The sequence below is a fragment of the Typopeltis vanoorti genome, chromosome 16, assembly GCF_054136105.1.
Source record: "Typopeltis vanoorti isolate ZY-2024b chromosome 16, IOZ_Tvanoo_1.0, whole genome shotgun sequence".
In the NCBI taxonomy this organism is placed as follows: Eukaryota; Metazoa; Arthropoda; class Arachnida; order Uropygi; family Thelyphonidae; genus Typopeltis; species Typopeltis vanoorti.
Window position 1 is genome coordinate 104,746,867 of NC_143564.1, and position 17,916 is coordinate 104,764,782.

Below are 17,916 nucleotides of genomic sequence, written 5' to 3' on the forward strand. Positions count from 1 at the left end.
AGGAAAGCCATTATTCTTGCTTTTTGACATCAACATCCACTTACAGTAGTTACTAAATTACCTTAAAGAATTTCACTCTTCATTTTATCTGAATTACAAGAGATCTAGTAACGTACTGTCCTCTTTTTACAATATGACATATAAAATAACATAGTTCTGCCACTTAAATTTTACGGTTTAATTAAAACTATTGACCATTGTAGTTTCTATTAGTACAAGAAATTATTTCATCAGCAGTTTTTTTCATTTTGAGATTTTCTATTTTCGATCTGTTTTCTTCAGAAAACTAAATACTGATCTCATTTCTCTAGAGCAGACTCGTATGGGGATTTCTGCATGAAAACGTGTCTTTTTTCTTAGCTAAGCAGGCAAACGGAATGCATTTATTTAACAAACGACATCTTGGCATCATAGCTTCAATTGCTTGTGGTAATTTCCAACCATTACTTCTTCCTTTCTTTTTTAATCCTTCTATCTTTTACCTTTACGGTGTCGACGGTTCCTATTCCTTATAACTGTAACCGTTATACGAGGATAAGGTGGCTGACCCTATGCCTCTCGCTGTGTCCTATGTCTGTAGGGACGTTATGTTCTCAATGCCGGGAGGAAAACCCCCAGATAAACTGAGCAGAAAAAAACCTACAGTCCACTCCCAAGACCGGCTCAAGATCGAACCCAGGACACTCCTTTCTAAGGCATATGGTTGCGAGGCGTATAGCCACTCGGCTAACCGCGCGGACTCCAACCAATACTATATTTTTATCAATTTTTGAAGTTTTTTTTTCCGGTTCTTCTTTAAGGTTATTCGAATTGATTTCCCCGTAGCCTTTCTTCAACATTAAAGATGAAATATACAATGAGTACTATCACAAAATGTTTTTTCTTGCGAGTTTTTAAAACGTTTTTAAATTTATTTACAGTTTTCAAAATTGTTATATCAAATTCCTGTCTATAAATTAAATGAAAATTCTCGGAAATTTTTCTTGCTCATAATTAATATTTTAGAAAATCGGGTGAAGTGATTTGCCATATTTAAATACACATAAAATTAAAACTATTCTTTAAAATAATTTTCCTTAAAACTAGCGTGAAAACAGATAACTAAATTAACATTGTCTGTTTAATTTAGATCTCGTGTGATTACTTTTGAGCACAAGGCGCCATCTGCTGAAGTTGAGTGTTTATGTAAATAATAATTTTGATCATTTACGTGTTTACGGGCGTGCGAATAGTGTATGCGATTAATAGATTGCAAGGTACGATTTCAGTTTCATTATAAACACTTATGTATATATCTAATAATGTCACCTGGTGAAAACTAGCGTGGAGCTGTGTTTACAAAAATGGGTAAAGTACTCATGTTACATCATTATTAGAAGCTGAAGTTTAGAATGTGTTTGGTATATTATTGAGTGCTTCATTTTTTTGATTTCTAATATAGGATTCATATTTGATTTCTTGTATATATTTCATAGAGAACGAATACAAGGTTTCTGAAATTTGAGTTGGATACTTGTCGTGGGTGGTTAAAGAAATTAATTTTATTCACAATATGCCAGAGAACATTGATATTCCCTTTTTATTTTCCCAATTTCTGACCCAAATAATTGACGTTTATTTATTCATTATTAGATATTATGCGATGAATAGTATCAGAATAGCACTATTAGGAAATGAATTACACACCGCACCTTACCGTATTTTATGCTGGTGTTCTGATGGTTTTGCAATCAACACTTGACCATGCACAGGTTAGTTTGAATATAAATAATAATTGAACATGTATACAACAAACAACTTAAGCATTATATATTAATGGATGAGGAATTCAGTGATTAATTAAATTACATGAGATTTGATATTCACATATATTGTCATAAAATTTGTTAATAGGTTAATATGAATGGAATGTGTCTGCCAGTTAAAAATTACAGCTGTTTTAAGGGCCATTACGTTGCTTCTGGAATATTGAGTTTTAGGATTGTATGAAAATTACTGTCTCCATGATAGTTACTCTGCTCATGATGTAATAGGCAGATAGTAATCATTGACTAGTAAGGCCTTGAATAGTTGTCAATGATTGGTTTTTATTGACAGGTTTATCTCACAGTGTTGAATACTCCGTTTACCCATACCAAAAACATATTGGTCACTAGCAAAATCACTTATGTTGATCCACAAATTTCTCCAGGCATATTGCATATATATTAGCTCAGTGAAACCTATTACTCAGTCTTCTTCCACTTGCAAGAATAGTACTGAAAAAAAAAAAAAATAAAGCTAATTTATAAACGTAAAAGAAAAAAAGTACTTATATGAATGCTGCTGTAAACCTAATGGTTATTATGGTAGACATCATATGCCTATTCCATTTGAGAGTTATTGTGATCTTTTGGATCACAATAATCCCTCAAGTGAACCAATATGAGTACCAGTGAACTATGTATACTGAAAGTGTACATAGTACACTTTCAGTATACATAGATACTAATTGGTACTAATAGTGAAGTAATAATACTAGTAATGCTTGGTTGGTTTGGATTCATGTCCAGAGACCTTTTGATCTTATGACCGTTGCATGTGAAAAAACATGCAAGGGTCTTGAGATCACACCCTTTTTCACCACAGTTTTGCATAACTTCCAGGAATGACCTCTGATTATTTGCCTCTCACCTTCTACTCTTTTTATAATTCCCTCTGGATTAATCTGATAAAATCCTCTCACTAACTTAAATATCTCTATCATATCACCTCTCTTACTCCTATCTGCCAAATTCTGCAATGTGAGCACTTGATATAGAGAAACACATTACAGCTACTGATACTAATTGATACATTTTAATATCTGACACTCACTAGTTGGTCCTGGATGTTTAGGAATACAACCAACTAAATTTGATATTTGCAATAATCTTATGAATCTAGTCAAATTTTACTTTGAATACAGAAAAGCATAAGATAAAATTACATTGGTAACAATTCAACAATGGTATTCATAAAGTGTGTATATGCTTATTTGACTTCTGTCAGGTATAGTTGTTTTCTACATTGATATTATTATTACATCCTCCTTGGAGTCAGCAGACTCATCGTGGGAGGTTCATTCAACTGACAACATATTTATCACATGGAATCTTAAAATCCTTAACACTCCTTGCATTAACAACACATTCTGCTAATGCATTCCATTAGCAGATTGTGTCGTCACTGACAATTCTCCATGTAAAAAATCGGCTCGTCACACCCTTCTTCACCACAGTTTTGCATAACATTCAGAAATGACCTCTGGTTTTTCCCTTCTCACCTTCTACTCTCTTTTTATAATCCCCTCTGAATTAATCTGATAAAATCCTCTCACTAACTTAAATGCCTCTATCACATCACCTCTATTCCTCCTATCCACCAAACTCTGCAATCCGCACTTCTTCAACCTTCAGATATCGTCTTAGTCACTTGTCTCTCGACTCTCCAATGTCTCCACATCACATTGACAACCAGGTGACCAGATCTGAGCACAATAGTCCAAGTATAGTCTGACCAGTGCCTTATACAGTGCCACAACCACTTCTTTATCCTTACATGTTAGAGTATTTCTTATTGTAGCAGCACTATGATGTGCAGCCTTTGCAACACTAGCAATATGCCCTCTAAACTTCAGTCTACTGTCAACCATCACTTCCATATCTCTAATCTCATCCACCTACTGCAGTACGGCACCATCAATATAGTACACAGCCTTATGTTTCTGCACTCCAAAATGCAACACCTTGCACTTATTGGTATTAAAATTACAACCCCCACTCTTTTGTCCAAGTAAAAAGTCTATTCAAATCAAATCTTACTGAAGGGATTTAACATCAGCAGTACTACTTATAATTCTTCCTAACTTTGCATCATCAGCAAATAACTGAATATTCTCAGCCAGTTCACATGATATAGCATTTACAAACAAGTTAAACAGCATGGGCCCAAGAACAGAACCCTGGAGCATGCCACTGGTTACCCTTCTTTTTTGAGAAACTGCTCCATCATACATAACCTGCTGGTATTGTTCGGAGAGCCAATCTCTAATCCATCTAACCAATATACTACCTATTCCCATCCTCTGCACCTTGTAACTTATCATGTGGTAATCGGCAAACACTTTTGCAAAGCCTAAGAATATCACTTGTATATGATTCTCCCTTATCTAACTTGTCACCTTATCATAAAATACAAGTAAATTAATAAAACAGGACCTACCCTTTACAAATCCATGCTGACTATCATAAGAATGCTATGTCCATCAATCCAATTCTATATTCTATTCCTTACCAATCTTTCCAACACCTTGACCACACCTGCTGTTATACAGACTGACCTATAGTTGGAGACTTCTGTTTCAGAACCATGTTTGTGGAGTGGTACTATTTTGTCTTTTCTATTCACTCTTTAGGAACCCTACCCACTGCAAGACTTTCATTAAATAACCAGGTCAAGAGCATAATCAACTGTGGTGCACATTCCTTAAGAATATGTGGTGATATGTCATCCATTCCCACAGCCTTATTCACATCAAACCCAATCAACATCTCATATACCTCTGTTTCTTTCACTTCCAATTCTCCTAATACTCGCCTCTCTTCTATATACTGCACCGGATCATTTACACCAATATGATATACGTTGATAAAGTGCTCGTTCAGTAATTCCACTGTAACCTTTGTAGCTGTTAGTCTGCTGGCACGACTATCCACCAGTGTTAATCTGCCATAATTATTCTTCCTTTTGCTTGCCATGTAGTGGAAAAATTCCCTTGAGTTAACCCTGTCCTGACCAGCCAGTCTCCTCTCATACTGCATCTTTTCTTTCTTTACCATGCTTTTTTTTTTTTTTTTTCTTTACCATGCACTTTTCTAGCCTGCATTTTATGCTCTTCATGGATCTGATCACCACCAACTGTCTTGTACCTCCTCCATCACATTTTCTTTTCCAGCTTACTTGATTTCACTGTTCATCCATTTATTTCACTCCTACTCTATTTACTCACTTTACCCTCGGTATGCAGTCATACATTGCTTTTTGTCAGATACTTCCTTGAGAGTTTCCATGTGCATTGTTGACATCTTTTCTGCTCAGCTCATTTACCCAACATACTGATGCTGACTACAGAGCTTCCTATAATCACCTGCTTTATACTTCCACATGTATCCATTTTTGGCAGTGACCTTTTCTTGTTTCATTACTTCCCAAACAAGTATCTAATCATCACGCTCACCAACTGGCAGCAGTGTCAACATTTCATTAACAACTACATCTTGTGAAGTAATCACCAAATCCAAAACATTAAAGCCTCTACTTGCTTCAGTCATGTGCTGCTTAAGATACTTATCTCTCAGAAATTCCACAAACTTACTCTCCTTGTTCTCATACACTATCTCCTCCTTCCAGTCTATATTCTTGTAATTAGTCTCCCATCAGGATCACCTTCTTTTTATATGTCTCAACTAATTTGCCTAAAAATTTTACAGTCGTATTCTCTGCATTCCCTGGCCTATAACAGCATCCTATCAGATATACTAACTTATTTATTTCAACTTTGCACCACACGGATTCAAAATCTGTGCATGCACTATCAACTTTCACACACTGCAGACACATTTCCTCTGCAGTCATTAACAGCACTCCCCCTCCATTTTTCACATCTCTATCTTTCCAGAAAATTATATATCCTAATTCTATTCATGACATCACATCCTCCTCAGATGACCAGGTTTCATTTCTTCAAATTACTTTTGGGCATACCATCTCAATCAATGCAACAAACTCAGCTCTCTTGTTTTGAATACTCCTTACACATTTGTGTATAAACATAACAATCACTGTGTGTTTGCGGCCATTCTACCAGCATCAACATTCTCTATTCTAGCTGCTATACTACACCTCTCTCTCTTCAGTTTGACCGCTCCTATTTCCCTGAAATAGTTTTTATGAAATAATTTTAAAGAAGAAATCTACTGTTTATCTGAACCACATTAGGTCAGATGATACATTTCACATGACTCTTTAAATTTTCTCTCAAACCAGGTTTTGGTGCGGTGAAGGGACTTGGTATTTTTCCAATCAATTGATTGGAAAAATACCAAGTCCCTACACTGCACCAAAACCTGGTTTGATTGGAACAATACGAAGTCCCTACACCGCACCAAAACCTGGTTTGAGAGAAAATTTAAAGAGTCATGTGAAATGCTCGCACACAACCCAAATCTCAACAAAAATGATGGTCTAACCATTTCAAGAATGTGGAGGACCCATCTACAACCTGTATAACAACCTAAACTAGCCATAGAAAAATCCCACTACAAGAAAACAACCTGGTGAAGTGTTTGTAACATTCAACAGCAGCTGAAAGAAATCATATTATAACAATCAGAACTATCCAGAAGAATATTAATACATGAGGACTTTAGTAGTTTATTGTAGTTGTATTTATTTATTTATTTTTTTTTATCACTAGAGGTCAGGCTAGGGAAAAGGATTAACTAACTACGTAGATTTAGTTTACCGGTATACAGAATGAGCATGTAGCTTGGTTCCGTATACACTTGTATTCTTCCGATGATGACCTCGATACAGGGGTTGAAACGTCAAGTTTTATTTTATTAGTAATTAATAAAATAATCTGCTCAACACGTGTGTTTTTGTGTCCCTAAATTTACAAATACGAGTGCTGATCACCGTGTAACCTTAAAAGAAAGAATTATCAGACCTCACAAATCTGGCCTTGCACAACATGAAATTGAAAACACTAGTCACAGGATCCAATAGGTAAATACAAAGCTGCTACATAGATCCATATATAAACATGAATGCTTATACAAAGGAAGTGCTGAAGCCCTACTTCACTGACCTAACCACAATTACAGTGACTGCCTTACTATTCCAGAAGTGTGGGGAATTGTTTTTATTGATTGTATTAAATATATTTGTAATCTCTTGCATTTTATTTTTAACTAATCTATTTTAATTTATTTTCCGCCCAATATTTTAACCCATGAACATGTGACTATATACACAGAGGGATTCAAGTTTAACGCGTGCTCTCTGTTTTGTTTCTTTATTCATATTCCTTATTGTTGTTCACTGTTTGTGCCGATGATGTCTTTTGGTATGTAAGATGAAATATCTGCATAATAAATTTAATTATTGCTGTGGTACACGTATGATTCTATAGTTATGGATATTCCACAGGTCATTATACAAGAAAAAAAAAAAAATGGTAAACAAGAGAGATGATATGATAGAGGTCTATAAACTTCTGAAAGAGTGTTATAGTTTATCAACTGATGAATGTTTTCATTATGTGGAAGGTAGGGAGAGGACAAGGGGCATCTGTTGGAATTAACTTTATGTGCAGTTAAGAAAGGGGGTGAGAGCTATATTTTTCCGTCATAGTGCAGTGAGTGAGTGGAATAATTTGCCTGTTGAAGTATTGAATGCATCCAGTGTGAGTGAATTTAACCACCTTATCGGCCATTATGGATCAAATAGTCATCCTCGTATATTTCAATGTAATATCAATGGTATTACAATTTTAATATGCACTTTGCATCCATGATAACCTTGACATGTATAGACATCTTGGCCAGTAGCATGGTTAAGAGAAGATATGACATCTAGTGTGGGTGATACTGTCTCCCTCAATGAGTCTTTGACTCCCTTGTGGTCTCTGCTAATAATAATGTACATTCTCCTGACTTTTTCTATGAGGAAGGAGAACAACATACGATCATAAGTATGAAAACCATCATTGCAAATCTAAGTTTGTGAGCCAGTTTAGTGTCAATGGTACAGCTTAGAGGAAGTAGACCAGTTACTTTGATAAGCATCTGGGCTGCTTTCATTCGTGATTTGATGAATTGTTTAGGAGCACCACAGTCATAATGATGTCTTATGATATGTAAGACAAAATATCTGCATAATAAATTTAGTTATTGCTGTGGTACACATATGATTCTATAGTTATGGATGCTCCACAGGTAACATTATACAAGAAAAAAAATGATAAACAAGAAAGGACATTGAGGAGAAAGACATTTTCTCTCACTTGAATAGCAATTCTGCACCATATATTCAGAGTAAATCCTATTCAGAATCAACCGTGTTTATCACCTGCACTGCTGAGCTGCATTATATCATGTAAAATTGAAAACTACCAAAGCTACATCCTTCACACTGATTTGCTAAGTTGTCTACAGGCAGATCCAATATCTGTTACATCACATAAGGAGACGCTTTGCATTTGCTCAATTTCAAGCCATGTTCTCTAAGATCAAGAGAAACAAGAATGTAACTGTCATCCTGTCCCCTACACTGACTACAAGAAGATTGTTAAACTGAAACAGTTATTCCTGTGACAAATCTTATATAACAAAGTAATAACAAATAAGCCTGAACTTAAACTGGCAGTCCAGTATCATTAGGGATTTGTAGAGAGGAAGTTTTTACTTGGTTCCACCCAAGTCATGCTTTCCTTTTGTACACTCCTTGTTGAGGCGTGATGATATGCCTGTGTGAGTACTCTGGATTTATTTTAATCATTTATCATATATTAGTAGGCTATCTCATTTCTTTAATGAGTGCAGTCACTATTTTACTTGTTTTAGATCTAGCTGAGCCTCATACACTCAGGGCAGTTTTTAATATATTTGATTTATCAAATAGTTTTAATATATTTGATTTATCAAACATACCTTGTGTTTACCATACCATTATTCCTGCAAGGTGATATACTAGCACTTTATTTGTTTTTGGTATGCTTGGACTACATTTTACTGACCAACACAGAAGATCTTAGTTTTACCATTAGAACATCCACCCACACCATGCAAATAACTGATCTTTGCTTTGCCGAGGACATTGTTCTTATTGATACAGAGCCAACAAATGCACAAAAATATCTCAGTCTACTAGAGGCACATACTCAACTTATTGGTCTGCAGATCAGCATACAAAAGTCAAAAGTATTCTCAATAGGTTATGAAAACCTTATACTTTTGTATCAACAAAATTAGAAAGAGTAAAGAACTTCCAATATCTTGGATCATACACAGAGCCGGTGCTAGGGTCTCTGCCACCCGCATACAATGTCTATCTAAGCGACCCCCTGTAACGATCCGGGCATGTGTGGTTGTTTCACGATAATAAAAATTTAAATTATTTGAAATTTCTTAAATAAATTTTGACAGAACAACCACACGTTAGTTCGCTAAATGTAATGAACCGGGAGTATTGACCAAGCAGGATATTCATAAAAACCCGAATATTCAAAAAATTCTCAAAAGTTAAAGCAAATTTTGATAAAACCAATTTACTTTAATCGCTGAATATAATGATACAGGGATTATAGCCTTCTCACTGACCTGAATTGCTAACAAAATTAAAATGAATTTTAATTAAAGTTAAAATTTATTTGAACTAAAGTTTAAAAAAGCTACTAAAGTTTAGTAACTTGTAAAATTATTAAAAAATTTTACAAGTTACTAAATTCTTAGTAACTTGTACAATTTTTTAATAATTTTTATAAGTGGAACTATCTTTTAGGAAAATAAAAGAAACTCAAGATAGATGGGAAAATAAGAAAAGAATTCAGAAATAATTAGAACATTTAATATAAGTATTCAAAAAATAGCATCTTTACAGAATAACAGAAAATAAATTAAATTACATAAATATATTTGAAATTTTTTTTATTAAAATTTTAGGATTTTTGAGTTCATATTCATAAAATTAGAAATAATGGTCTTAACATCTAATTCTGCACATATATCATTTTCAATAGCTATTAATGCCAAACTAACAAGCCTTTTTTTGTGACATACTTGTTCTTAAGTAGGTTTTAAATTAAAACCTACTTTTAATCAATTTCAACTTGGAAAAGGAATGTTCACCGCTCGCTACACTAACAGGTAAGATTAATAGTATTCTTAAAGCAATTGAAAAGTTAGGGAAAGATAAATTATTGGACACAATAAAATTAAGAATATCGAAAGGGTTTTGAATATTTAAATTATTCTTTTGAAAAATATTCCAGAAAGCACATAACTCGTCATATAGTTCTATTGCATTTACATCTTTATTGTCGCCATCCTTCAAGAGAATCTCTAAATTGTCACAATTTTTTCGTAAATCTTTGTTATTAATTTGTAGTAATCTATACAAGAAATTGAAATTATCATAATATGTTTTTAGTTGTTCAAAACGTTCTATTAACGAACACATTGCAACATCTAGAAGTGTATAAAACGCATTCACTCTAAATTTATCTTCTGGCGATTGTGTCGTTTCGTCATGATGCTCGTAGTCAAATTGTCATGTCTTCTTTCGTCGTCGGACTTCCGTACCAGTTTTAAATTCTTGTTCTCCGTACACCTCTTCACTCAGTTCTTTTGCCATTTTAGAACTTCTTTAAAATTTGTATCTGATCGATACTCTTGTAAGAATATTTTTAAGTTTTTGATAGATTCTAAAGCAAGTGTAATGTTCATATTTTTGTCTTGAAGCATTTTACTCACAGGGTTATTCTGTTTAGTAAATCATGCCCAGTTATAAGAGAGCAAATAAATTTGTAATCCTTTATTTTAGCACATAATGTTTGTGCTTCATGCTGAGTTTCTTTATTAAAATTTTCATTATTTAAAATTTCAAAAAAGAGCATCGTAAATTTCTCGTAACTGATATTGTAGAGGGCGGTTGGTATTAATTTTACTTTCCCATCACGTATCTGATGGCTGTTTCAATGTTAATTTTTTTACAAACTTTAAAAAAGGATTACCCAATGTTTGTAAGAGAATGAAAAGAAATTGTATATTTCTTGAATAATTGCAAAGAAACTAATTGTATCTGCATTCACTTTGGCTACATCGTTAATGATTAAATTTACAGTATGAGCAGCACATGGCACATAAAAAGCACGAGGATTTTTATTCAAAAGCAAATTTTGGAGCCCATATTTTTCCCCTTTCATATTTGCCTTATTATCATACCATTGACCTCTCATGTCTTCAGTGGGAATGTTCCATTTTTCCAATTGTTGAATTATTGTTACACATAAACTACATCCTGTGGAATCTGATATATCTGCAAAACCTAAAAAGTTTTCCCTGACAATTCCATTGTCACAGGAAACAAAGTGAATAATAATGGTCATTTGTTCTGTTTTACTTGCATCAAGTGTGCAGTCTAAAATTATGGAATAATATTTAGATTTTCGAATTGATAATAAAATTATATCCCTGATTGCCTTACTTAAAGTTTCCAATATTTCATTTTGACTGTCTTTACTCAAATAGTGTACTCTATTGTTTCGTTGTAGGGTCCTTTCAACATGATTTTCCATAATGGGATCAAACTTCGCAAACAGTTTGACTAATTTTAAAAAATTGCCGTTATTCCTTTCATATAATTTATCAGATGATCCACGAAAATCTAAATTTTGGCTACCAAGGAATTTTATAATTTTAATCAAGCGTTCTAAAACTCCTCCAATGTTTCTTTTCCATTGAGTCTCTCAATCAATAGTAGTTTTGTTTTTTAAATTTTTATCAACTTCCTTCCATTTTAAGAAATTTTTCATGTGAGTTAAACTAGTCTCATGTATATGCAAAGTTGTACTTACATTTCTCCAATCGTTATAACCTTCTACAAGACTACTTGATTCGGTAGGTGCGAAAGGTTTGTAACAAAAGCAAAAAACACAATTTAAAATTTCGGAATAAATGAGCCATGCACAAGGTCACTGTTTTTCATTTTTCTATTATAATATCTGTCGCCAAATTTACGACCATATGTATCTCTGGGATATATTATATTTTTCTTTTGAACAGGCCCCATTTCAATTAAAACAACTCGTAATTTTTCATCAATATTTCCCCATTCACCTGGATCTTCAAAATTTACAGATATTAACAATGTGTTAGTTTCGTGGTCAACTACAACTAAGTCTTCTCCTAACTGTTTTTCACTTAAATCATGCATCTTTTTATCTTGTTCAATAGTTGCAATAATACTTTCATGCAAACTGGATGATGTGCACGGTTCTTCAACTCTGATTTCTGATGTATCGAGATGGTTACAATCTGCATCAGAATATTTTAACAGATTTATTGAGCCCCAGTTTGTTTCTTAACATCTGCTTTTTTGCAGCATGACGCTTATGATTTTGTGCACTGGATAACTTTTTTTTTTTAATTTTTGATTCCATTTCTATTTTATACCCACAAGAAATTATTACACAACACGACACAGAGACGAAATCATAGTCTGCACTGCGCTACTGTCAGTAGCCCACTGAGATGCGTACCATATGACTGGTTATCTAGCAACAAATGTTTTGTACGAAAATTCGTTTCTGCACATAAAAACCATTCACCATTTCACTTTAGATAGACCACAGTGGACACAACATTCTGCAGGCAAGCATTTAGCCTGCTCTCGCTGCAAAATTGTAAACAGCCGGCTGATCAAAGAGGCGGCAACATACAATTTTTTTTAATTTTTATTCGGTGTATCCGATCTTATTTATTTTAATATTGATCATTCTAAGAATTTTTTGTTTTCATGATAAAAATTTTGTTTCTTAAAAATGAACTTATGAACGGTGCCCCGGCAGTGGTGCCTGCATGCACCGCATGCTCTGCATACCCGCTTCCGCCGGCCCTGATCATACACCAGCAGTACAGAAAATGATATTAGAAAATGTGAACAGCTGGCTCTAGTCTTCCATAACAAACTCTGACCATCTGGAAATCATTAATATCAAAAAAAAAAAAATCAGGTAACGCTTTTTGTTTCCGCATAGGGAGTATGTGAGGCCGTTTTTAAGTCCTATCTAACTTTTGGAGACTGAGTGGGCAGTTCATTCTCCACTGGTAGCCAATCAAAGATAGCTGGCCCGAGGCTATCACTAATTAATCGGCATGCAGTGAAGAAGGTGGCTACTGAGTGCCACCATCTGGTGGTCCCTAACACAATATATTTAATGTCTGAAAATAGTGTGGGTTCGACCGCCAATTTACTTGAGTTTACAGGCGAAAAACCCAAGTTTCTGGAAGGAAAAATCCGCTAACCCATGCCAGAGCTTGACTAACTCTGGAACCGGTCGAGAAAAGGCTTAGAAGAACTTCCTCTAGTCAGCAACTAGATTCGAACACCTTTCATCATGCAGTCAAGTGCTGTAGAGTGCAAACGCCACTTCTACTGAGCTACACAGACCTTGCAACCAGCAGATCCATCTTCTTGTATCATTCTCAGACCTGGACAGTAAGCAGTAAAAAAAAACTACAGATCTAATTAACTCCTTTGGAACTACATGGCTCAGACTGATCATTGGATGAACCATGTCACTAACTCTACTGTGCGAAATCTGTCTAAACAAGAACCACTTATCAGTACAGCCAGAAAATTACAACTTGGATGGCTTGGACATCAACTCAGACATCCTGAAGTTTTACCCTTTATGGAATCCCTCTTCCTATACAAACCAGAAGAGGGCAATTGCCATAGAGGAAGACCATGTAAACAATTTTGGCAGTACATCTGTGAAACCATCAATAGACTGAACTGTAAAACTTCATCTGACATTTACCAGTAAACTCAAGATAGAGAGAGACTTGGAAGACCATAGTTTGTATTCCTGTTTCACATTGTATCATATTGTGTACTTTTAACTACTCCCCAGATATATACAAACTGCTTACAATGCAAAGCTTTACTCATCACTTCCTTTGTGAAATGAAGCACCCTTACTGTTCTTTGGTTTCCTTTGGGATTGATGTGAAAGAAAGCCCTTGTTAAATATGCATGTCAAAAGTAATATTAACTCTCTAATGGCACCATAAACTTCCTAGAACAGCCAACCACAAACCGACATCATAAGGAGCAACCAGTTGTCTGCAAACAATGTTAGGAGCCACCAACCACCATCGGATCAATGCTCAGTTATCAACCTATCAAACCACATTCTCACCGAAGGTGAACTCTCGCTGCTAAAGAAAGGTTTGAACTATGCCATTGCTCTGAGGTCAGTAAACAAACTTGATATCGTGTATCATATCGAGAGGTTTACGATGCCTCCCCACCATTCTGGCTGATAAAATATGAATGGAAACATCGTGTATACTAAATTCTAACAAAAAACTAAACACCAACATAAACAAAACCGAAAATCTAGCCCTTAAATCCTTAAAAAATAACCAGGATATTATAATAACGAAAGCCGATAAAGGCAATTCCACCGTCCTGTTAGACCGTACGACATACATTGAAAAAATGAACCAGTTAATATCAGACCATAACACCTACCAAAAGGTTAACTACAACCCCACAAAACGTAACAAAAAGAAAACAACTGAATTAATCAAATCCGTCCACACATGGCCCAAAGAAATGATAAAAAAATTAATACCTCAGTATGCCCGTGCGCCCAGAATTTATGGCCTGCCAAAAATACACAAATCTGGCAGACCACTTCGCCCGATCGTTGAAGGAATTGACAGCCCAAATTATCACTTAGCAAAAAAATTAGCTGCCACACTCAAGGAATTGGTAGGTCAGTCCCCTTCCTACATAAAAAAATACACAACATTTCATCAGTAAAATCAAAAACATTACACTCACCGACCAAGATTTATTAGTCAGCTTTGACATAACTTCCCTTTTCACCAATGTCCCAATCAATGACACGATCTTGCTCCTACAGAACATATTTCCACATGACATCACGGCCCTTTTTGCCCACGTACTCCGCTCTGGATATTTCGTATGGCAAAATGATTTTTACCTTCAAAAAGAAAGTACAGCCATGGGATCACCACTTTCTCCCCCAATAGCTAACTTTTATATGGAAGACTTTGAGCAACATGCTCTAGAGACAGCATGTCTAAAGCCCAAAATTTGGCTCGGATACGTCGACGATATTTTCGCTATTTGGCCCCACGGCCGTGAAGCTCTAAATACATTCCTTAGCCACCTAAACAAACAACACAAACGTATCCAATTCACCATTGAAATGGAAAAAAACGACTCTCTTCCTTTCCTAGACACACTTGTCACACGTCTTCCCTCTGGCTGTCTCTCCTTCTCAGTTTACCGCAACCCTACACACACAGGCCAATACATACACAAAAATTCTTACCACCACCCAACACAAAAATTAGGTGTCATAAGCACCTTTAAACAAAGAGCCCTAACTATTTGTTCGAATGAACAGGCTCTAAACCAAGAATACAAAATCATCAACCAAACATTTATCAAAAATGGATACAATAAAAAAACTATTCACAAGATCCTCCATAAAGATACCAGTAAGAACAAAAAAGATTTCAAGAATGCTATTGCCATTCCTTATGTTAGAGGCATTTCTGAAAAAATAGACAGAACACTTCGCAAATACAACATTAAAACCACCTTTAAATCCCCAAATAAGTTAAGACACCTACTCAGTTCCTCCAAAGATCCTCTTCCACACCTAGCACACTCAGGAGTATACAAAATACACTGCACATGTAACATACCATACATAGGGGAAACAGGGCGAACTATCCCAATCAGACAAGACGAACACAAACGACACATTAAATACTTCCACTTCGGTAAAACAGGCCTTTCTGACCATGCACTCCAAACATACCATAGAATTGACTGGAAAAATACCAAGTCCCTACACCTCACCAAAACCTGGTTTGAGAGAAAATTTAAAGAGGCTTGTGAAATGCTCAAACACAACCCAAATCTCAACAAAAATGATGGCCTCACCATTTCAAGAATGTGGAGGACCCATCTACAACCTGTATAACATCCTAAACTAGCATTAGAAAAATTCCCACTACAAGAAGACAACCTGGTGACTTGGTGAAGTGTTTAGAACATTCAATAGCAACTGAAAGAAATCATTTTGTAACTATCCAGAATATTAATACATGAGGACTCTAACAGTTTATTGTAGTTGCATTTATCTATTTATAATATATATATATATATATATATATATATATATATATAATTTTTTTTTTTATTATTTATTTATTTATTTATTTTTGTTTTTCTTTTCTATCACTAGGCTAGGAAAAAGATTTATTAACTACGTAGATTTAGTTTACTGGTATAGAAAGCATGAGCATGTAGCTTGGTTCTGTATACAGTTGTATTCTTCCGATGATGACCTCGATATAGAGGTCGAAACGTCAAGTTTTATTTTATTTGTAATTAATAAAATAATCTGTTCAACACGTGTGTTTTTGAGTCCCTAAATCTACAAATATAAACTTCCTAGTGGCATTGTTCTTGATTTTCCCTCTAATAATTCCTTAAATTTAGAATTACTCAATGTAATTTAAGAATTAAGCATGCAATACAGAGGAAAAGGGCATTGTGGAGGCAGCATAAGAGAAGTGGAAGTAACCATTTTAATGAGGTCTACGAAGACCAGGCAAGGAGGGTGACTTGGTTGGTGAGAGTAGCTAAAGAGAGGTATGAACAGCAATTAGCTAATGAAGCCAAAAAGAATCCTAGGGAGTTCTTTCGATATGTAGCCAGCAAAAGAAAGAACGATTATGGAAGGATGACATTAATTGGAGGAAATGGTATAAAGACAGCTGTTGCAGAATGTGTAGTGGAGATACTTAATGAGCAGTTCATAAAGATCTTTCAATCTTGTGAATGTGACTTCATGGAGAGATTGAGAGCAGTCGATGATGGGGAGGAGAGACTGACTGTAAGTGAGCAAGAGGTGTTTGGGGAGTTGAGTAAACTAGATGTAAATAAGGCTGTGGGACTTGATAATATATCACCGTGTATTCTGAAAGAATGTGCCAGAGAGTTGACACCTGCCTTGACATATTTTTTTAATACGAGTCTTGCACTTGATCAAGTTCCTAGAGAGTGGAAGGAGGGCAAGATTGTGCCACTTCATAAAGGAGGTGATCGAACTCAAGCATCAAACTATAGGCCTATCTCTGTGTCAGGTGTTGTGGTTAAGTTGTTGGAGAAGCTTGTGAGAACTAGGATCCAGAGTTGGGTTGACAACAACGGTATAATCGTTGATGGACAGCATGGATTTGCTAAAGGGAGGTCATGTTTTAGTAATCTACTTACTTATTATAATAAAGTGACTTCTTCCTTGGACAGAGGAGAAGGATACATAGTAATATACTTGGATTTTGCAAAGGCTTTTGATAGAGTACCTCATGATAAGTTGACAGTCAAACTAGAGCAGATGGGGTTGGATATTAGATTAGTGCATTGGATTGGAGATTGGCTATCTGATAGGTATCAACAAGTTGTGTATGGAGGTGCGATATCCAGGAAAAGGAAAGTCACTAGTGGAGTGCCTCAGGGGTCTGTTTTAGGGCCATTACTATTTAACTTGTATATTAATGATATTGGCGAAGATTTGGATGGAGATATTCAGTTGTTTGCATATGATGCAAAGTTGGGATGAACCATAAAGAGTACTGAAGATGTTGTGGCCTTGCAAGAAGACTTGAATAAATTGAGTGATTGGGCAAGCAAATGGAGATGTGAGTTCAATGTTGCAAAATGTAAGGTTTTAAAATTTGGAAAACAAAGATGGGATGCAGAATTTATGCTTGGTGAGAATATATTGTTGGAGGTAGAGGAAATAATAGATCTGGGGGTGATAGTGGATAAGGGTCTAAAATTTAGGGGACACATTGCCAAAATTGTGAAGACAACACAAAGACTTCTGGGAATGATGCGGATGACACTGACATGTAGAAGTATGGAGATTCTTGTTCCATTTGTATAAGGCTTTGACTATTGTGCCCAGATTTGGTCACCTGGTTTTCAGAAGGATGAAGACATGTTAGAAAGGGTCCAAAGGCGACTGACTAAGGTAGTTTCTGATCTCTGGAATGTTGA

General features: G+C 35.2%; 1 protein-coding gene across 3 annotated transcripts in view; it reads left to right on the plus strand.

Moving 5' to 3' along the window:
- The first annotated feature begins 1,143 nt into the window (after positions 1 to 1,143).
- Positions 1,144 to 17,916, plus strand: part of ClpX (Caseinolytic protease chaperone subunit) — a 201,486-nt gene continuing 184,713 nt past the window's right edge. The window contains exons 1-2 of one of the 3 annotated variants that reach the window (XM_090406128.1): positions 1,178 to 1,347; positions 1,633 to 1,751. In XM_090406128.1, the coding sequence (XP_090262254.1) occupies positions 1,744 to 1,751 (8 nt within the window). In that variant the 5' untranslated portion in view covers positions 1,178 to 1,347; positions 1,633 to 1,743. Of the gene's footprint in view, positions 1,348 to 1,632; positions 1,752 to 17,916 lie in introns of all 3 variants that reach the window. The other 2 variants (XM_090406130.1, XM_090406129.1) reach the window with 2 other exon arrangements.